Here is a 21,841-nt window from a genome sequence, read left to right as displayed (position 1 = left end):
ATACGATTATGTATGGTGGACGGAGATAAGCTTTCCTTCCTCTCAGAATAGCAGAACTTGGGATTGTCCAATGAAGTTAAGCAGTAGTAGATTCATTTGTGATACACAAAAGGTACAACATCCAACTTCACATGCCACATAAATAACTAAGGAGAGCTCACTTCTGCAAGATGTGGCGAAGGCCACTAACTCAGATGGCTTTTTGAAAGGGTGAGTCTAATGCTTGAAGACCAAGAACTGTGATTAGTGACGACAGCTAGAGGGAACTTCCCTGTTCAGAGACAGTAAGCCTCTGAGCTGCAGATTCTGGGAATGAACCACAGAAAAGGTCTGTTTCCTTCAGGTCCTGCTTCTGGGCTTCCCAGAGGCATGTAGCTGTTGGAAACATAAGAAGCTGCATTTTATTCGATCCTTTGAATTGGTAAAAAGTATGCAAGAAAACCACAGGACCATTTTTTGCTGTGTTCAGCTGCAGATGTCAAGTTTTTACTACATGGAACATTCAAGTTCTGCCTTTGAAATAAGTTCTGTGTCTGGAAGACACCTGGACAAATTTAAATACACAGGTTCTTGCCGTCAAAGGGCATAAATTCAGTCTCCCTTCAGACATAATTTTGGTTTGTGTATTAATTCCCAGAACTGGGTCCTCCTGCTCCTGGGATAACTCAAGAAGACCAATTGCCATATTCTGGGTCAGGAATTCATGTTCTACCCTGGTCAGACTAGTAGATTGTTCCCGGAGGATGGATTCTTTCAAAGATGTATTCTTTATTAAAGTTTTCATTTTTCTATTACAAACAGAGGTAGGTAGAACACAAGGGCAAATGAAAGAGAGATGGAGAAATGAAGAGGGAGACAAGGAAGGGAAGAGCATGGACATCTAGGAATGAAGACTTAAGATTAAAGCTTTATACAGTTCAATAGGATATATAGGTAGTACTCAGTTCAGATTCATCATGCAAAAGTGGAACCGTAAGCAGTCCATATAGTTAGAAACATAGAAAACTGCCTTATACCGAGTCAGGCCATTGGTCCATATAGCTCAGTATTATCTACATAGACTGGCAGTGGCTTCTCCAAGGTTGCAGGCAGGAGTCTTTCTCAGCCCCATCTTGGAGATTCCAGGGAGGAAAATGGGAAGCTTCTGCTCTTCCCAAGAGTGGTCCCATCCCCTGAGGGGAATATTTTACAGTGCTCACATATGTAATCTCCCATTCAAATGCAACCCAGGGTGACCCTGCTTAGCAAAGAGGACAATTCATGCTTGCTACCACAAGACCAACTCAAGACAACCTAATATCCATCTGGGTCTCTTGCTTGCAAGCAGTTTAAAAGTCACAAGGCTACGAGGCCACTGCCCCACTGAAGAATCAGTGAGGTAATTTTGTGCTTTAGTAGTTTTACCCTGGGAGACAGTTGTATTTCCCCTCCTCTTCCAATGTATGGCTTGGCTTACATGGTTGAACAATCATGACTTGAGGATCATCTGCTTAGAGTTTGTGGTGGTCTTGGATGGCAGAGGTTGACCAGTAGTGAGGGTTGGTGAATGATTCCCCCAGCTGAACCCCCTCCCCAAATTACAGCAGTCTGGTTGTACCCCCAAAGTCACCAAAACTGATAGATTTATTTATCTTATCCATCTCAATGCTCTTTTCTCAAAACATTCAACTAAGAAAGTGGTTCAGTTGGCTTTTTGTGTGTTATAACTTCTGGAGAAACCGCTGCTGAATTGTATGTTTCCCTACCATGACAAAGAGCAGCTTATTTTAGGAGGGGTGGGATTTTCATTGAGGGGAAAATGCACACAGAAAGAGTTAAAGGAAAAACACTCTCCAAAGGGTGATGGTCCTCATCTGAAGGGAGACCCCTGTGGCTGCTTTCAGCAAAAATAGTAAATGACGATTATGGATTATCATTGTTTTGTTTAGTTTGGCCCAGAGGGATCCCATTACAAGCCAAAAAATTCCCAATAGGGGTAGAAGCCATAGCATTCTTAAAAAATAAAAAGGCCTTTGAGGTGCTCTCAGAACTGCCCGTGAAACAAAACGGCCACCACTCAAGTCCTTTATTATTGCTGTTGACGTTACAGATCTCAGCCCAGGAATCCAGTTGCCCGCTGACACAGGAGGGTCCGATCTGGTGTGTCTGCGCACAGCCAGGTCACATCTTTGGGAAGCTGGCCAAGTTGGCAATTCCGCAGGCGTTGTTCATATTCCGTGCCATGAGGATGTAGCCCTTGTCGCCCCACTCTTCACTCCAGCTGCAGGAGAAAAGGAAAGAGAAAGATGGAAGGTGATTGCTGTTGCCCCACTACAATATTTCACTGGCCATTTGGCAACTTCAGTTTAGTTCACAAGGCTTGTGACTGGCGACTAATCTGAGGAGCACCTTACTCAGAGTTTGTTTCATCTACATGGGTTGCCTAACCACTTCTGGATTCAGTCGGAAGTTCTGGTCTTCACCTTTAACGCCTTGCACAGTCTGGGGCCAGGAGACCCCGAGGCCCTTCCTCTGCTTGTATTTATTAATTTTAAAATATCAATATCCCACCTGCCTCCCAGTAGGCCGTCCATAATGTTGGCTTACAGCAAAAAGAAAAGAAGAAGAAGAAAATGAAATGCAAAAATCAATAAGACAAGCAGAGCTCATAATACCACAAAACTAACAACATATAGGCGAGCAAAAGAATCCCCTTCTCCGAAGGAAGCATAGCATGAACGAGGGCACAAAACAACATGCAGCCAAGCAATGTAAAACACACACACCAAGAGCAGACAACGGGAAGGCCGTGTCTTAACCAGATGCTGGAAAAAGAAGGGTGGAGGCTGTGTGGGTGTCTGAGGGCAGGGCACATGCTGCAGCTGCAGCGAAACCATAAAGAAAGCCAGGTACCAAGATGGTGCCTTTACCATCTGTTTTTTAATTTATTTTTTATATTTTATATCCCGCTCTTCCTCCAAGGAGCCCAGACACATACTACATACTTGAGTTTCTCTTTCACAACAACCCTGTGAAGTAGGCTAGGCTGAGAGATAAGTGACTAGCTCAGAGTCACCCAGCTAGTCTCATGGCTGGATGGGGATTTGAACTCGGGTCTCCCCAGTCATGAGCGCACTCACATGCGTACGCCTCAGAGGGGACACTGGTCATACCCATAATTACGTACAACTTCAAAAGCCTCCTGTACTAGAATCTTTATTTATTATTTATTTGTTTGATTTATATACCGCCTTTCCAAAAATGGCTCATCTACGAAACAGCAGAGAGCTGGGTGGGGCTAGGAGCTCTTTCCCATGATTTTATTTGCTTTCACATGTATACCCTGCTCTTCCTCCAAGGAGCGGTTATGTTTCTCCTCACAACAACCCTGTGAGGTAGGCTAGGCTGAGAGATACAGGACTGGCCCAGAGTCACCCAGCAAGTCTCAGGGCTGAATGGGAATTGGAACTCGGGTCTCCCCGGTCCTAGTCCAGCACTCTAACCACTACACCACGCTGGCTCACGGATGGCAAAGGCACCAGCCCAAGTGGCAAAGTGGAGAAGGCTGCTGTCCGGAGAGCCAGGGGCTGAGAGTTCAAATCCCCACTGGGCTACTTCTATGGGAGAAGAGCCAGTCTTGTAGTGGCAAGCATGACTTGTCCCCTTAGCTAAGCAGGGTCTGCCCTGGTTGCATATGAAGGGGAGACTAGAAGTGTGAGCACTGGAAGAGATTCCCTTTAGGGGACGAAGCCGCTCTGGGAAGAGCATCTGAGGTTCCAAGTTCCCTCCCTGGAAGGGTGTGGGGCCAGGGGCAAATCAGCCAGTGTGGGACCCCCTTCCAGTTCAAGTCCAAGTCAAGTTTATTTACGGTCAAAGACCAGAATTCAAAACATATGCGCAAAACATATGCACAAAGTTTTAATAATAATAATAATAAATAAGAATCAACAGTGCTTACGGTAGTTTGGTATAATGACTCAACATAACCCATAAACCCCAAGTTACCCCAGCTGGTCTACTATCTGATGCCTCGTCTTCCCCTTCCAGTTTATTCTAGTGGGGGTTAAAAGAGCAGGGCCCGGGGCGAGACTCCCGCCTGCAACCTTGGAGAAGCTGCTGCCTGTCAGTGTAGACAGTGCCGAGCTAGACGGACCAAGGGTCTGACTCGGTAGATGGCAGCTTCCTATGTTCCTAACAGGGTCCCAGGTGATGATCTGAATATCTGGGAGGGCAACGCTGATGGTGCCCAAGTCCTGGAGATATGTAGTTCATGCTAACCCCTGCTCACTCGGGGCACTTTTCAAATTGGTGACTCTCTTAATATTATTTATTTATTTTAATTTTATTTATTTTACCATTCTATCCCGCTCTTCCTCCAAGGAGTACATGGTTATGTGTACCCATATTCAGCAGGGAGAAAGCAACTGGCCCTGTCCAACCCCAGCACGGCATTGCTCCAGTGGCTGTTGCTGGTGTCTTTGTTTTTCATTTTTAGACCGTGAGCCCTTTGGGGTTCCTTGTTATTCTTGGTCTATGTACCCCCCCCACACACACACACCTTTTGAGAATGCTTTTTGTTGAAAAATGTAGTATAAATAGTAGTAGTAGTTCCTTCCATGCATAGATCAACATCAGAGCTCCTGTTTTGTGTCCCCCCCCGCCTCCGCCCCCCTGGCTGATGTTGTGCAGGTGGAGACGGAAATGGGTCTTTCTAAGCCAAGAAAGCGATTGCCATCAAGTCCTGCTGGTGGGCTTCGCAGAGTAATCTGGTTGGCCACTGTGGGAAAGAGGATGTCGGACTAGATGGACCATAGGTCTAATACAGCAGGGCCCTTCTTATTTGCCATGCGGCTGGTTAAGAACGGAGCCCCCATTTACAGGGGCAGTCTACCTCTGAAGAAGAGACGCTGGGGACATGCAAAGGGCAAGGAAGGCCACTGCCTTCAGCCATGTTTGTGGGCCTCCCAGAGGCATCTTATTGGCCACTGTGGAAAGCAGGATGCTGGAGTGGCTGGACCGTTACTCTAATGATCCAGCGGGGCCTTCCTTATATTTATCATGATAACTTTGTTTTAAAAATGTCCAGCATGAAGCTAAGTGCCTCTAGAAGACAATGGACTTCACCTGTTTTTGATGATCCAGTGCTTGGTGCCTTTTTGGGTCCCGTAGCCCACGGCCAGGACAGCATGGTTGATGTTGGCAGCATCGCAGTTCTCATCGTAATACACACCTGGAAATGTATAAGGGCATTATAATATTAGCATTTTTATTTTCAAACCCCCCCCCCAATGATCTCTGGCATTGATTTTGCTTTTTTAACACCTGCAGTGAACTGGGTTAACACCTTAAATCAGCCGTTCACCACAACCTCAAGATCTGGTCAGTCACCAACAGCTCAAATCCCATCAGCATATATGTGAAGTTGGGGTTTTTTTTGCCCCAATATGCATCACTTTACATTTACTTACATTGAATATCATTTGTAATTTTGTCTCCCACTCACCCAGTTTGGAGAGATCCTTTTGGATTTCACTACCCTAAATAGGGTAGTGTCATCTGCAAATTGGGCCAGCTTCTAAATCATTTATGAACAAGTTAAAGAGCACCGGTCCCAGTGCTGATCCCAGGGGATCTTCTTCCTTCCTTCCATTGTGAAAACTGTCAATTTATTGTCCCTTATTTACATTATTTACTGTCCCTCTGCTTCTTGTCCTTCAACCAGTTACCTTCAACCAGAACCTGTCATCTTATCCCATGACTGCTGAGCTTACCCAAGAGCCTTTGGGGGGGGGACTTTATCAAAGGTTTTAGTAAGTCCAAGTAGTATACTATGTCAACCGGATCACCTTTATCCACATGCATGTTGACACTCTCAAAGAACTTCAAAAGGTTAGAGAAGCAAGGCTTGCCCTTGCAGAAGCCATGCTGGTTCTCCTTCAGCAAGACCCGTTCTTCTATCTGCTCAACAATTGCGTGCCAAAGGATGCTTTCTGTCAAGTTACCCAGCACCAACGTTAAGCTAACTGGCCTGTAGTTTCCTGGATCTATTTTTGAAAACTGGAGTTACATGAGCTATTTTCCAGTCCTCTGGTACAGAGCCTGATTGTAGGGACCAGTTACATATTTTTGCTAGGAGATCAGCAATTTCACATTTGAGTTAGGAACATAGGATAAATAAATAAATATACAACCAAGGCAGACCCTGCTTAGCTAAGGGGACCAGTCATGCTTGCTACCACAAGACCAGCTCTCCTTCAGAACTCTTGGGTGGATGCCATCTGGCCCTGGTGATTTGTCAATTTTTAGTTTCTCAAGACTGTTTAGAACATCTTCTCTCATCCCCTCAAATTTGGCCTAGTTCTTCAGCCTCCAAGTCTGAGAAGCTCAGTTCTGGAGTGGGTATATGGTCAGTATTCTCCGCCATGAAGACAGATGCAAAGAACTTATTCAGCTTCTCTGCAATCTCCTTATCCTCATGAACAATTCCTTTCACTCCCTCATCATCTAAGGGTCCAACCACCTCCCTGGCAATCTGCTTCTGATATATTGTTATTCCCCTTGACACTTCTAGCTATATGCTCCTTAAACTCTCTTTTTGCATCCCTTATTGTCTCCTTGTATTTCTTTTGTCAGAGTTTATATTCCTTCCTGTTATCTTCATTTGGGCAGGACTTCGGTTTCTGAAGGAAGTCTTCTTAGTTTTTATAGCCACTCTGACTCTGCTTGTTAGCCACTTTGGGTACCTTCCTTCCTTCTTGATTCCAACTGAGCTTCTGTTATTGTGGTTTTGAATGAGTTCCATGCTTTCTGGAGGGATTTGACCCTCCTGACTTTCCCTTTCAGCTTCCTTCTTCCCATCATTTTTTAGAATTTTCCTCTTTTGAAGTCCAACACAACCCACTAGTGATGCAGTGCCAGAAGGGCCCGAAAGCCTTCCAGCTCTTGTCTTTATTAAAAAAAGAAAACGAGGAGGAAGCAAGAAAGCCCTCACCCTCAACACGGAGGCTACAAAGAGACAGGATGTAGACCAGGAAGCTAGCGGCTTTGGGCCCACAATGTGAATACGTGGCAGCAAGTGTGCAGAGGAATGCATCAGCTGTACTCAAATTTTTTCACACTAATGGGGGACATTTCATCCCTGTGGTGGCTAGGGTGTTTCAGACTAAAATACTGGTGCAAATGTTATACAGGGTCCAGATTTGCCCCACCTGTAATTTTAAGCCCTTGGAAGGGGTTCAGTCTGGATTTCTTTGTGCCATTTTTCAAGTCCCCAGGTGTTTATCATATGCTATCTTACGTTTAGAAACAGGGTTAACCAGAGTTGAGGCACAGGCGTGGCTTTGTACGTTTAACTATTGGCTCAAATTATATGCCCTCCCCCAGGGCCTTGCCCCCTTGGTTCTGAAAGATGAGTTTCACTCATCATGGTGCAAGAGCCGCTATGATAATTTGGGCAGGTATGGCTTTTCGCCGCAATATCTACTGGCTTTGAATCAGGATGCTGCCAAATAAATTATTAAACAGTGTGGGGTGGATATGGAGAAGCAATTGGATTTGAATCTGGTTATCACCAGTTGTACTTTAGGTGGATTTTCAAACGACCCCCAGCCATACCTCACACACCTGACCACCTTAAATCAGAGGAGAACATTCCCGTTGGTGCGGTCTAATGCCTTGCCTTCTGCCGATTGGATGGCCAATTTAAGGAGATACCACTAAGGAACTGGTAATATCCATGTGGTTCAGGTAACACTGAGTCCGTCTTACACGTTCTTTGACACTGTGCATACTATAGGGACCTTCGTACTATCTGGATTGAACCATTCTTAAAAATTAGGCCAGGTCGATCAGAAGAGTATTACATCTCCTATCTCATGGCGGATCAACATGCAGTTGTTACAGCGGGGACAGCAAGATTCTGTGCAGCAGCCTGTAAACTGAGATGGGAGCAGTCGAATAGCTGTCACTGGGATTTTTGTATACCCTGATGTTTTGTTGTTTAGTTTTCCCACTTGGATTTCCTTTCGTCCCAGGCTGGTTTGTATTTTGGTGTGTTTGTCGACTGGGCAGTGACCGTAATCAATTACTACGATTGCTCTGGACCATCAGAGCCTCCCTTACCCACCTCGGCTGTAGAACTGGAAAGAGGTCAAGCTGGCATCAATGCCCACCGCGATGGGGCCAATGCGAGCCACCGCTCTCTTCAGGGCCTTTTCGTTCCCTTCGGGAACCTCTCTGTAGCCACGGCACTTGGCAGCCTTGCCGGTCGGGTTGTACATGCAGCTCTCGTCCTGGAGAATGGGAAACAGAACGGCATGCATGCATGGCGGACCGCGCAGGATATTCACAGGGCGCTGGTTGGAAATCGGTGCTGTTTTCTGCCTATCCAAAGCCCCCTCCACTCCCCAGATGCTGTTTCATGTTTCCCACCCACCCCCGAGCTTCCCCACAACAGCCTTTCCCAGGATCGAAGGCTAGGAGAGGAAGCCTTTCTTTGGGTGCCTCCACCTTCTGAGGAGAGGTCGATGAGTCAGAATAAGAGTTTTGATGTTTGGCTTTGCCTTGGTACACCGGAGCTGTATCCTCTCTTAGCCCTTTTAAGAGGGCCATAAAGATGTCCTTGCTTCGTTAAACCTTTGAGCCATCCGCGGCTAGAATCTAATTCATTCTATGTCTTGCTTATTATTGTTCCATTAATTGTGCTTCTTAACTCTTGATCTTTAAGGGATCAGATACATTTTATGGGTCCCAGTCACACAATCAAACTAAAAGCTGGGTAGAAGGAGTGTCCAGCCAGGATCTGAGACTCATGCAGGCCCTCGAGAACCGGTCGTGCGTCAGCAAAAATAAAGGCAGGGGGACAGGGAAATGGCTGTGTATTAGCCATGATCTGGATTGGGATGCTGCAGCCAACCGGCATTAGGAACGTAGGAAGCTGCTATATACGGAGCCAGACCACTGGTCCATCTAGCTCAGTGTTGTCTGCACAAACTGGCAGCGGCTTCTCCAAGGTTGCAGGCAGGGATCTCTCTCAGCCCTATCTTGGAGATGCTGCCAGGGAGGGAACCTGCAACCTTCTGCATGCAGGTGCTCTTCCCAGGGCGGCTTCATCCCCTGAGGGGAATATCTTACAGTGCTCACATGTAGTCTCCCATTCAAGTGCAAACCATGGTGGACCCTGCTCAGCAAAAGGGGCAATTCATGCTTGCTACCACAGGACCAGCTCTCCTTCCATAGAGCCATTGTTTATTATTCATTCATTCATTCATTCATTCATTCAATTTCTATACCACCCTTCCAAAAATGGCTCAGGGCAGTTTACACAGAGAAACAACAAATAAATCAGATGGCTCCCTGTCCCCAAAGGGCTCACAATGTAAAAAGAAACAAAAGACAGACACCAGCAACAGTCACTGGAGGTCCTGTGCTGGGGTGTTTACCCAGCAGTATATTGAGGGTGGAGGAAAAACAGATCCGACCCTGTCCTAACCAGATAGCAGCCAGCACATGATCACTTTCCCATCTTCCTACCTCAACTTTCCCCAACACAGGATCAGTTCTCAGGAGTCTGCACAGATTTGGGATGCTAGCTGGATGTTTCTCCAACCCAGCTTTTGATCAGCTCAGCAGGCCCATTGTCTGTCCACCCTAAGGGCTTTTTTTGTACGGTGAGGCAGGACAGACTGTTAAAAATAAACGAACATGAACGCCGCCTTTAACACACAAGACCTCTTACCTGGGCGATGTAGGGATAGGAATCGTCCGAATCGATGCCTCGGTTCACCTTCACATATTCAAAGGCATTTGTCATGTAGCCGCCTCCACATCCGTCATTGTTGGTGACGCAGTCGACCAGGTTCTGAGGACTGAGGTTCAGCAGCTTTCCCGTCTTCTTTTTGAGTTGTCCTTCCAGGGCGCCGACGGAGCTAAAAGCCCAGCAAGAGCCACATTGACCCTGCCAGTGAAGATTCAGCAAGAAAGAGAAACACTCCTAAGTGGTGTGCCACAAATGTGCCCAAAAGGGGACTGCTGATATGCCATAAGAAATAATTGTATGAAATAAGGCAAGGTTCCCAAGAGCTCCAAGGACTGTGCTTGTCGAGTGGACTGCTTGGGCCTTGGGCTGTGTCTCAGTACTGGGTGTGTGGCCGGATCAATCCATGACTCCTGAGTTACCTGCCCTCAGGTAAAGTATGCCCAGGACAGTGACCCGTGGAAAAAATGTGGGGAAGGGGATGGATTCCTTTGTGGGCAGGTCAATTCTTACCCACACTAAACTTTTTGGGGGAGGTGTTAGCATGGAGGGAATCCTCCAGTTTTAATTTAGAAAAGAAGAGGATGCTACAGCTGTCTAATGTATGGAGAGTAATATTTAGCAACTGTGGCCAGTCACCCTTACAAAACATGAGCCTCAAGCAAATTATATGACAGGTAAGCCACCAAGGTCTAACTCAAGGTCTATTCAACCAAATATGAGAGTCAAGAGGGGAATCACCTGATTCTTAACGGGGGTAACGTATCCTTTCTTCCTGTAGTCAATGGCATCAGGTGCCCTCTGTTCCCAGTCCGGAACGTACAAGGTATCATTACTAGGCCTACGTGATGGAGGGACTTTGAGTCCAGTCATCTTCTGTACAACTTCTTCTCTGGTCTGGGGAAGGAAAAGAGACAGGTCGGTGTGTGTGTGTGTGTGTGTGTGTGTGTGTGTGTGTGTGTGTGTGTGTGTGTATGGATGCATTCTGACACAGGTTTCCCCCTTGGAAAAGCTGCAGCAGAGCATGGGATGTGTAGACCCACCAACGTGCTCGGTCTACCATTAAATGAATGAATGAATGAATGAATGAATGAATGAATGAAACTGTTCTGCGGCAGAGCATGGGATGTGTAGACCCCCCAACGTGCTCGGTCTACCATTAAATGAATGAATGAATGAATGAATGAATGAATGAATGAAACTGTTCTGCAGCAGAGCATGGGATGTGTAGACCCACCAACGTGCTCGGTCTACCATTGAATGAATGAATGAATGAATGAATGAATGAATGAATGAATGAATGAATGAAAAACTGTTCTGCGGCAGAGCATGGGATGCGTAGACCCACCAACGTGCTCGGTCTACCATTAAATGAATGAATGAATGAATGAATGAATGAATCTGTTCTGATAGTATTCAAATTGGTGGTGATTTGCCATAGAAGATACCCATCACCCTATGATCCCGGAAGATACCCACCACCCTATGATCCCCATCACCCTATGTTCCCCGGAGATACCCATCACTCTGTGTTCCTGGAGGCTATCTAAGAATATACAAGGTAGCCCTGCCAGAGACCCATAACATCTGCATTTGTGGCAGTTCTATGCACTTCTCTGTGGTTGTTTGGATGACTGGAAATGGACATATATATCTTGGTGCTACCACACAATGAAAGAAAAACTTTAAAGAATATGCTGAAATGTTTGAGGAGGAACAAGATATAGACATATGCTTTTCCACATCTGCCAGTGTCATTAGCTTTTGCAGTAACATCTGAAAATACCCTCAGAGACCCAGAGTATTTTCTCTGCTGAAACTGAAGATCAGGAAACCTTAGAGCAGTGGTTCCCAACCTGGGGGCCTCCGGATGTTGCTGAACTACAACTCCCATCAGCCCCAGCCACAATTTATTGTTGCTGGGGCTGATGGGAATTGTAGTTCAGCAACATCTGGAGGCCCCCAGGTTGGGGACCACTGCCTTAGAGTGTTTGAGGGGTAATGGAAGCTAAGCCAAGTTAGTAAGTTTGGGGAAGAGAGAAAACCATGTCCCATCATGCAGTTCAAAATCTGGTGAAATTTCAGAGATCGGCACCAAGATTAATTTTCCATTAATGTTCCACTTGAGCAAGTGGGGAGGGGTAGTTTTTGCTGATTTCTCCCCTTCCTTCTACTGCCCTCAGTGCCCCCTCCCCGCAAAAAAAAAACATGTCCCTGAGGGTCTTTCAGCCCTCAGAGATATTTTGGACTGTGGCAGATGGGAAAGTACCGACATCAATGAAGAAAACAAATCTGCACATCATTTTGCACAGAATTAGTCCACTAAAATGATCATTTAACAAAATATATTATCAGTTTGCACCTTAGTTTATAACATGAAGGAGACACCTGCAGCAGGTTGCCTTCACTTACCATATCCCCCAAGTGGTTCATGGCCAATTCAAAGGTATGCCTTCCCATAGAAAATTCCAGGTTGTGGGTGTTGATGTATCTGAGGTTTTTCTCCCATATGAGTCTTCTGGAGATGTCCTCCATCTGTAGGTCACAGACAAAGAAGAGTTCAGGATGACAAAGGCGTTCTCTAGATGGTAATTAAATCCAACCTCAACACAAATCCCAGTGAGAGATATTAAGAGGAGTCTATATCAGGGATTCTCCAGATGTTAGGGAGTCCCCAGATGTTAGTGGACTTCAACTCCCTTAATCCCCAAACAAAGGCCACTGGGGCTGGGGATTATGGGAGTTGAAGTCCAATAACACCTGGGGACCCAACATTGAGAATTCCTGGTCTATATGATGTTTTAAACTCAATTTTCAGCGTCAACTGCTGTAAATAAATTACCAACCCATGTCTTTTTTCAAATCAGAATAAAAATACTATTGAAAAGATGCTTTTTTCATAGGAAGCCAGTAGATGGTTGCAAAGTAATTATGCCATGCGTTTTTATTATTATTATTACATTTATATCCCGCTCTTCCTCCAAGGAGCCCAGAGCGGTGTATTACATACTTGAGTTTTTCCTCACAACAACCCTGTGAAGTAGGTTAGGCTGAGAGAGAAGTGACTGGCCCAGAGTCACCCAGCAAGTATTATGGCTGAATGGGGATTTGAACTCGGGTCTCCCCGGTCCTAGTCCAGCACTCTAACCACTATACCACGCTGGCTCTTTTAGATGTCATATAGATGTCCTGTAAAATTTCTCATCAGAATCTGGGTTGAAGTTGGAATATATTACCATCTAGATGGAATCATTTCCTAAATGTTAGAGGGAAATGTCCAAGGTGGATCAGTAGTTCCTGCTAGACCCGATTCTACACCCGTCTTGCTCCACAAGTACCTTGCCCTTATATTCTCTCTTGTGCGTTTTCTTCCAGAGTTCCCAATGAGCGTCCAGCGTTTCATCAGGATAGGTGGTAGCCTCTGCGATCAGCAATGGAACAGCCAGTAAGAGGGTGACACACCACATCCTGGAAAGACAAAAGAGACAAGATGAAGGAAGAAAGAGGTGAGTGGAATAAGGTTGTGGAAAAGGAGATAACATTAGCCGATAAACTTTATTAATCTGGGGCGCGGGTTGGAGAGAGAGTATGTTCCTAAGGGTATAAAAGGCGTGCTCAATTTAGGCCCCTCCACGCTATTTTTTGGACTACAACTCCCATAATCCCCAGCCTCAGTGGCAACTAGCCAGGGATTATGGGATTTGTAGGCCAACATCTGCAGGAGGGCCAAAGTTGAGGAGCCTTGGGGTATAACAAGTATGAGTACAGGTCTGTGGCCAGAAATAATATGAATGGTCAGTGGAGTCTGGGCTGTCAAGAATTTTGTCTCTCAGACCTTCCCTGCATTTTAAGGTATTGAGCAGAGGTGTAAACTTCATCCCATTGAGTCATCAATGGGAATACAAAAAATTGATGGATTATCTTTTAAACAATCTTTATAGGCACAGTTTTTCATAAGGGGAAAAAAGCAGCCTATAGTTTATTTATTATTATTATTACATTTTATGTTCCGCTCTTCCTCCAGGGAGCCCAGAGCGGTGTACTACATACTTGAGTTTCTCTTTCACAACAACCCTGTGAGGTAGGTGAGGCTGAGGGAGAAGTGACTGGCCCAGAGTCACCCAGCAAGTCTCATGGCTGAATAGGGATTTGAACTCAGGTCTCCCCGGTCCTAGTCCAGCACTCTAACCACTACACCATGCTGGCTCTAGTTGATTCATTAGACAGTGGGGAAGGAACAATTCTAATAGTTGGGCACTTGTTTCTAGATATTTTAGACTCTTTTGGTCCCAACATGTTACGAAAACTAAATCAATTAAAATGGCATTATTTCCACACAAGAATGAGTGTTAGCTACTAGCTAGCTTTGTTCTTTAATGTGTACAGCAACTTACAGTTCCTTTGATATGTCAAAGACACTCATATTGTGGTTTTGGAAATATGCATATCTAAATTTAATCAAATAACCAGTGCCACATAATGGCCAACAGCACAAGCTACACATCAAGAAGTCCACGATTTCAATCTCACTGCAGGATTTTTTGGTAATTTTTACCTACAAAGTCTAGATTCTCTCCCCGCCACCCACTCCCCGGATGGTTTTCAAAATAATTTGATTCAGTTCAGTGGTTTCCAACTTATTCTGGAGTCCCTCGGAAAATCTTAAGAGGCACGAACATAGGAAGCTGCCATATACCGAGTCAGAGCATTGGTCCATCTCGCTGAATATTGTCTACCCAGACTGGCAGCGGCTTCTCCAAGGCTGCAGACAGGAGTCTTTCTCAGCCCTATCTGGAGATGCTGCCAGGGAGGGAACTTGGAACTTTCTGCATGCAAACAGGCAGATGCTCCTCCCAGAGTGGCCCCATCCCCTAAGGGGAACCTCTTACAGTGTCCACGTGTAGTCTTCTTCCATTCCAACACAAACCAGGGCATTCTCTGCTTCTCAAAGGGGACAATGCATGCTTGCTAGCACAAGACCGGGGCAGCCCTTCCATGAGGCTAGGTGAAGTGGTTGCCTCAGGCAGCCGTTATTGGCACACTAATGAGGCAGCAAGATGCCCATCACTTAAAAAAAAAAGAGGTATCTCTACCCTTGCGGACCTCTTTTTTTTTTTTAAAGTGGAGAGCACCTTGCCATCTCATTGTTAGGGCCCTGGCCTGCTGGTAGGGCACCCCTGCTGCTGATCTCCATCAGTAGCAGCAGAGAGTTTTCCGCAACAAGGTACCTCCCCACCACCACCACCACTATCCCGTTCCTCTTGCAATGTACAGACACATGGCGGAAAGCACTGGCTGCGTTCCAGATCTCACACCCCATTTTCACAGGGAGGGAGGCGTGGACAACGCCCTACGGAACTGAGCATGCGCCCAAGGAAATGCCCCAGAATCCTTTGCAATGCGAAAGGGAAAGGCCGAGCATTTGAACAAAAACCAGCTGAAATGTTCCTGGAAACTCTTAAATTAAAACACGGGATTTTCTGCACTCACGAGTTTCTGGACTTTGTTGAAAACTGTTGTTTCTGCACACCCCACCCCCTTCCCCCCTCAACCCCTTTCTTTAAAAAAACAAACAAAAAACTTTTGAAGACGTTCTTGCAATCTGGTTTGTATTAGCATGCCAAAGAGTGTGTAATGTTGTGGTTCTCAGAAGCACAGACATCTGGTCACCTAGTCCCTTGATTCCACCCCACCCCACCCCCATTTTAAAACAATATTGAATGTCAACATCTCAGAAATAAAGTCGCTTCCCCCTGAAATGACCCCAGAAGAGCTGTCAGGACTAACCATTGTGTGTATGCAAAGGAAGTCAGGGCCAGTTTTAAAAACAACCAATCAAACCCACCACCCCCTAGAAACAAACTGGGAGTTTGGACAAAATTTAATTTGAATACGCTTGCATAGATATCCAACTCATCATCTCAGAACCTATGTTTACTGCCAAGGGAACTGGTTTACTGCCTTGCCACCAATTACGTAAAAATATTATTATTTTTTAAAGCAACTAAATTCTGCAAGTGCAAAAACAAAACAAAAGACAAGAGTGCCTCTGAGGTGCATGCAGAGTGCCACTCATGCTATATTTCTGAGATGAAGGGGCAAGATTTTTGTGTCATATCAGAGAACAAGAGTTTGAGGGAGGTTTGAACCTTTGTTTTACAAATTAAGTACAGGCTAGCCTATGATATATTCTGAAGAGTTTGCGAGGGTGTTTGTAAAGAAAGTCATAGTTCCTGATTATCTACATATACCAAATTTTGCATATATATTTCTGCCACTAAATTAGCCAAATGAATTACTTTTAAATGCTGGAATATGCTGGGGAAAAGGTTTCAATTTTTCTTTTTTCTATTTTGCAATAGAATTCCTGAATATAATCTCACATTCACTCAGCTCAATAATTCAAAAACAAGAAGAGAAGTAGACCTTTCTCAGATTCAGATTCAAATTTACCATATATGGTCATTAGTCAATGAAATGAATGGCTGAAGTTGAAATCCTAAACATTTCAAAATGTTCTTCAACTTCCCTTTCCCCAGCACATTAATAGACATTCTATTATGCCACTCAAGTCTCTTGAACTTGCCTTTAAGTGTCATCTACATTTATTTTCCACCCACCATCTGCCTCAGGAGGGCTATTGCTGCTTCTTCATCATCACGTGGGAAAAAAAAAAAGAGGTAATGAATTGGTTGAATCTGTCTAACATATACATTGCCGACTCACACCCGAGGTGCCATTCATCACACCCTAGTCCAACCCATTCCTGGAAAGCTTTTCAAAACACAACATGAAAATCATAGGCACCGGCTCAAGCAGCATGAGACACGGGCAAGGTTCTCTAAAAAGGGGTTAGAAGTCCTATATATGGGCTCACCACGGCTGCCTGCGTGAAATCACTACTCACATTGACTCTTTCCACACGGTCCACTAGGAATATAGGAAGTCAGACCTTTGGTCCAGCTAACTCAGTAATGTCAACACAGATTAGCAGCAGCTTCTCCAAGGTTTCAAGGTTTCCCAGCCCTACGTGGAGTCTGGAGATGCTACCAGGGCAGAGATCAAACACGGGACCTTCTGCAAGCAAAGCGAATTGCTCTCCCTCTGAGCCACGCCTCCATCCCCTGCTCATGCACAGGTTTGTGCTTTTAGCCACATTGGGGGTGCACAGGCCCAAACCTATGGATTCCTTTGTGCAAAGCCAGTGGCGAAACAGTGCATCAGGATCCCGAGGGGGGTCTCCGTCATCAGCCCGATGGTCAAGTTAGCCGTCCCTCTCTTGGGGCAATTCAGAAATGCTTATGCACCGAGAAAATCCCAAGGCCGCAACAGGAGCGGATGGTAACTATCCCTGATGTCAGCCCTACCACCCAACACTCCAGGGGCAGCCCTTTCATGAGGCGTGAGGAGACAGTCGCTATAGGCAGCTGATTATTGGGGTACCAGCCTGGCGGCAAAATGCTGCCACCCCCCCGCCATCGGAGCAGCTCTTGGGATTGGCCTGATCCTCACACGCTTTTGCAAGGCGCACCAAGCTTGCAAGATGCACAAGGAGAGAAGAGGAAGCTGCTGGCAACCTTCCTTCCTCACTTCCTTCTCTCCTCACTTCCCTCCTCAACCTTCCCTCCTCACTTCCTTCTCTCCTCACTTCCCTCCTCAACCTTCCCTCCTCACTTCCTTCTCTCCTCACTTCCCTCCTCAACCTTCTCTCCTCACTTCCCTCCTCAACCTTCTCTCCTTACTTCCTTCTCTCCTCACTTCCCTTCTCAACCTTCCCTCCTCACTTCCTTCTCTCCTCACTTCCCTCCTCACTTCCCTCCTCCCCACCCACCCCACTTCCAACGTTTGCAGGGGCTGGCTTTGAAGGAAGCTGGCCCTAGCCAGCCGTTCTGGCTCTTTGTCTCCGACACCACCATACCCTGGGCCACCCCTGGCAACGCTCCTCGGTTGCAACCATTCTCTCTTCTTCGGCAGAAGCATCCAGCGTACTCACCTGAGCGAAAAAGCAGAGGCTGGAAGGAGCCTGTTGTTAAAGGCAGATGTGCGAGGAGGCTGGCTGTGTGCAGTTGAATCGGCCGATGCGTCTAGGCCGCTTGTTTTTATGCTGAGCTGGTTTTGAGGAAGTCTGGCGATCAGCGGAAAATCTGGGCTGTTTGTCTCATGCAAACTTTACTCAGACTTGCAGTGGGACCAATGCGAGGAGGAGGAGGAGGAGAGCGGTGGGGAGGGGGAGAAGCCGGCAGGAGCCAGGAGGGCTTTGGGACGGAAATCAACTTTCTCACATGATCCACTGGCAAAATCACATCAGCTTTTCAGCTGGTCTGGCCAGACCTCAGAGCTGCCCGGAGGGAGGCCAGAGAGCCTTCCCAGCCAGACCGTATTTTCCAGCTGCTGTTCTTTTGTCCTCTCCACACCCCCACCCCTACCACTACGAACTTAAAAAACACACACACAACTCTGTCCAACCTCTATTCTTCTTCTTTATAAAGGTCCCAGGTTGTTGCTAGGAGTTGTATACACATTTAAAAACAACCCAGGGCCCTACCGATAGGCCTGCCAATGAAAGAATGTTAATGGTCACACCTTTGCATTGATCCTGCTCATTACTATGGAACTGCAAAGCTATTTTGTGAACACACAGTTGGGGTGTGTGTGTGTGTGTGTGTGTTTCCTGCTGCCGCTGCCTTGTGTTTTAATGCTGCCTGTTTTGTTAGGTGCCAATGTTAGGCCGATAGGTACCAACATTAGACACCAGTTTGGGCCCATAGCAAGTCTATAGTGCTCGTTCCAGAGCACCAGAGTCCCATAAAACATGATGCCTGCATCTTTATTTCAGCGTTGATTCTGTGCCGGTTGTGTTGAGAGGGTTCTAGGATACAGGCGCATTTGCCCTTCTCAAACAAGACCATTGTCGGCTTGTTCGCGGAAGCGCTGTTTCGTATGCCCAAACCGGACCTTCTCCACGGTTGCCCCAGGGCTCTGGCATGCGCTCCCAAATGAAATCAGAACCTCCCCATCTCTGGCTGTTTTTAATTGACTTTTAGAAACGCATCTATTTTATCAAGCTTTTAAAGTTTTAGTAATGGTTATTGTAATGTGTTTTATATGATGTAAGGTTTTAATTGTTGTTGAGTTTTAACGTGTAAAGCACCCAGGGGTGGTATATAAATGCAATAAATGAAGAAATATTCTCCAATATTCCGCAGATGGAAATAACGACAGGCTCTTAATTCCCTTATATGTCAGGGGCAATGCTAATTAATGCTGGTAATACCCTTATTCCCACCCCTCCCGCCCCAGCTTCCGCCCAAATAACAGGTTAGAGAGGTCTCTACTCCCCCCCGCCCCCATTAACCAGGGCAAATGGCACCTTTCAAAATGGCGGCTGGACTCTTCCATTTGGTAGGGGAGAGCAGCTGTCTCTATTCAGCCTGTGTGATTGGCTAGTGCACATGCCAATCCAAAGGAATTTAAACCTAGGACCCTCCTCTGGAGAGAATTCCTAAGGGAGGGGCTATGGGACGGAGTAAATGGGGGTCTATAAAATTCAGTGGGAGACAACTGACATTCTCAGATAGGGTTGGAGGGAGCCAGAAATGGGGAGAATTGGAGCTAGGGAGGAGAAGATCTCTGGTGGTTATTCAGCAGGACTGGAATTAGGAGGTCGGGGGCTAGAGTGTACACACCTGGAAAGAGGTGCACCTAGGTAATTTTGTAGCCTGGACCTAAAGGCCTTTGGAGCCTCCCCCCGCCGCCTCCCGCTGCAAGTTAAACATCAACCCCCCCCACACACACACACACAAACCATGACAAATGCAGTATTTTTAACATGTGGGTTCTTGAAGGCACAAACAGCCACTGAACTCACAAAAATGTAAGATAAGAAAACTGTGTGTGTGTGTGTGTGTGTGTGTGTGTGTGTGTGTGTGTGTAAATATATGCAAATGTACATTAGCAGAAACATTTCAACACCCAAATTAACCTAGTCCCACCCCCCACCCCTATTTCTTTCCCCACTCCCCTCTCTGGCTGCCCGGCACGGGCCACGGTCACACTCATCCGCCTGGCCTAGCAGCATGGTGAACACACCATCTAGGACAGACTGAAGAGGATTTGGGGGTGGGGCCCAGGAGGTGTGGAGGCCCTGGACCTCGGCCCGGAAGTCCAGAGGTAAGAGTGCCTCTGCCTGGGCATACCTCTGCAAACCAAGTTTGATCATCACTTGGTGAATTCTGGGTGTGTACGGTTTTAATACTCAGGTTAAACAGCCAGCTGTGTCCCAGGAAAGGTGTGGAAAGTCTAAAGAAGCTTGTTTTACCTTAGGATCTTTACAGGAAAGCCTTTGTAGATACACTGACACCATCTTATATAAGCAGCAGAGTTTTGAATACCAGATTGGAAGATCAGAAGTGGTATATTGACTAGCAAGGATATTGACTAGTATTTACTTGCTAGTCAATATACCACTTCTTATCTTCCAATCTTCTGGTATTCTTTAAAATACATAGATGTTAAAACAAACAACATGTTTGTGACCCTTTTGTTTCTTTTTTAAACCCTTCTGTTTCTTTATTTTGCTGCCACCACCAAATCAAATCCTAAGTTGGGTTTCTAACACTAACTTTGGTATTGCACCTGAATGGTGACATGAGGAGAAACAGACACAGTTGGAACCGTTTTGAAATTCTAAACCAAAGAGAATAACTTTATTGTGGTAATCGTTGGTTTAGAATTTCAAAACGGTTCCAACTGTTGTCTGTTTCTCCTCACGTCACCATTCAGGCGCAATACCAAAGTTAGTGTTAGAAACCCAACTTAGGATTTGATTGGGTGGTGGCAGCAAAATAAAGAAACAGAAGGGTTTAAAAATAAATAAAAGGGTCACAAACGTATTGTTTATTTTAACATCGATTTATTTTAAACACTACTCTGAGCCATGAGCCATTTTTGGAAGGGCGGTATAGAACTCAAAATAAGTTAAAAAGTTATTTCTCCCAGCCCCAACCTCGGGCAGGTCCTTGACAGAACCTAGCAAGCCTCCCAGTGGCTGTTTTTCTAGTGTCTCCCTTGGGTTTCTTTTCGGATTGGGATCTCTTTTGAGGTGGAACCATCTTCTCCAGGCCTTTCCCTAGCACACAGTTTTTAAATCCCTCCCTGAGAAAAGGGATACCAGGCAGCTTTTAACGTACCAGCTCACAGGAACAGATCGACGATCCCTGTTCAACACCAACATAGCATCTCTCCAATGGCCGCTGCTGTTCTTTCCTCCCTCCCTCTATTCCTTCTTTCCTTCTTTCCTTTCCCCTTATGGGAACCGTATAAAGCATGCCAACATGAAAATAAATGATTAAAATAAAATAATAATAATCCATCTTTGTGCTGTATTTACTCCGCAGCTGACCTGACCTCCATTGCTTTAAGAGCCAAGAAGAGAGAAAGAGAGAAAGGAAGAAGGATGATATTTTTGATTAAAGATCATTTTTAAAAGGTAACTGTCCTACAGTTTGCAAGGTGTGGCACGGCATGGGGCCGCCTTAGTGTTCATGCATGCCGGCACATGCGCAGGGACGAGATGCATCCACTCACCAACTCAGAGGCTGAACTTCTAGAGACCCTGGAGGAGGAAGGTGAATCCTGATGAAGCACAACCATGGATGCTCATGCAAGCCAAACAGGAGCTCTCCAAAAAGCAAAACGGGGACTGTGGCTTTCTTGGGATTGGGACCACCAAACAGCCATCACTTTCAATTCATATCAATTTAATCCAGCCAAATCGTCCTGACCCTGGAGGTCAAAGCTCCTGGGAGAAAGCAGCATCTTCTTAAGGCAGGACATGAAAAATTTTCTTTGGATCCAGGGACCAGCCCAAAAAGTAAGAGCCAGACAATGGACCCTGGGCAAAATTACCAGACTTAGTGACAGATATTGCAGGGAAAGGGGGAAATGGGCTTCCCTTTATCCTTTTTACATCTTTAGGACAGAAACAGGACTGCCTGGGACAAATAAAGAGTTTATTAAATATTAAACTCCCTCTGAATGTCCTAGTCTGGGCGGCACAGTTAAATTTCTGGCACCATGGCTCCCTGGCGCCTGGGATTTGTCAAGCCC

At 45.9% G+C, this 21,841-nt stretch overlaps 1 protein-coding gene across 1 annotated transcript; it reads right to left on the bottom strand.

Moving 5' to 3' along the window:
* Window positions 1–748: 748 nt before the first annotated feature.
* On the bottom strand, window positions 749–17,949 carry CTSK (cathepsin K). The gene is made up of 8 exons (XM_053278976.1): window positions 17,727–17,949; window positions 13,072–13,201; window positions 12,146–12,268; window positions 10,475–10,630; window positions 9,716–9,934; window positions 8,105–8,270; window positions 5,104–5,209; window positions 749–2,260 (listed from the first exon to the last, which is right to left on the bottom strand). The coding sequence occupies exons 2-8, from the start codon at window positions 13,198–13,200 to the stop codon at window positions 2,161–2,163; spliced, it is 999 nt and encodes a 332-aa protein (XP_053134951.1). The 5' UTR covers window position 13,201; window positions 17,727–17,949; the 3' UTR covers window positions 749–2,160.
* Window positions 17,950–21,841: the final 3,892 nt, after the last annotated feature.

The sequence above is a fragment of the Hemicordylus capensis genome, chromosome 14, assembly GCF_027244095.1.
Source record: "Hemicordylus capensis ecotype Gifberg chromosome 14, rHemCap1.1.pri, whole genome shotgun sequence".
Taxonomy (NCBI): domain Eukaryota; kingdom Metazoa; phylum Chordata; class Lepidosauria; order Squamata; family Cordylidae; genus Hemicordylus; species Hemicordylus capensis.
Note: the sequence above shows the minus strand (reverse complement) of the source record. Positions and strands in the feature narration are given on the sequence as shown.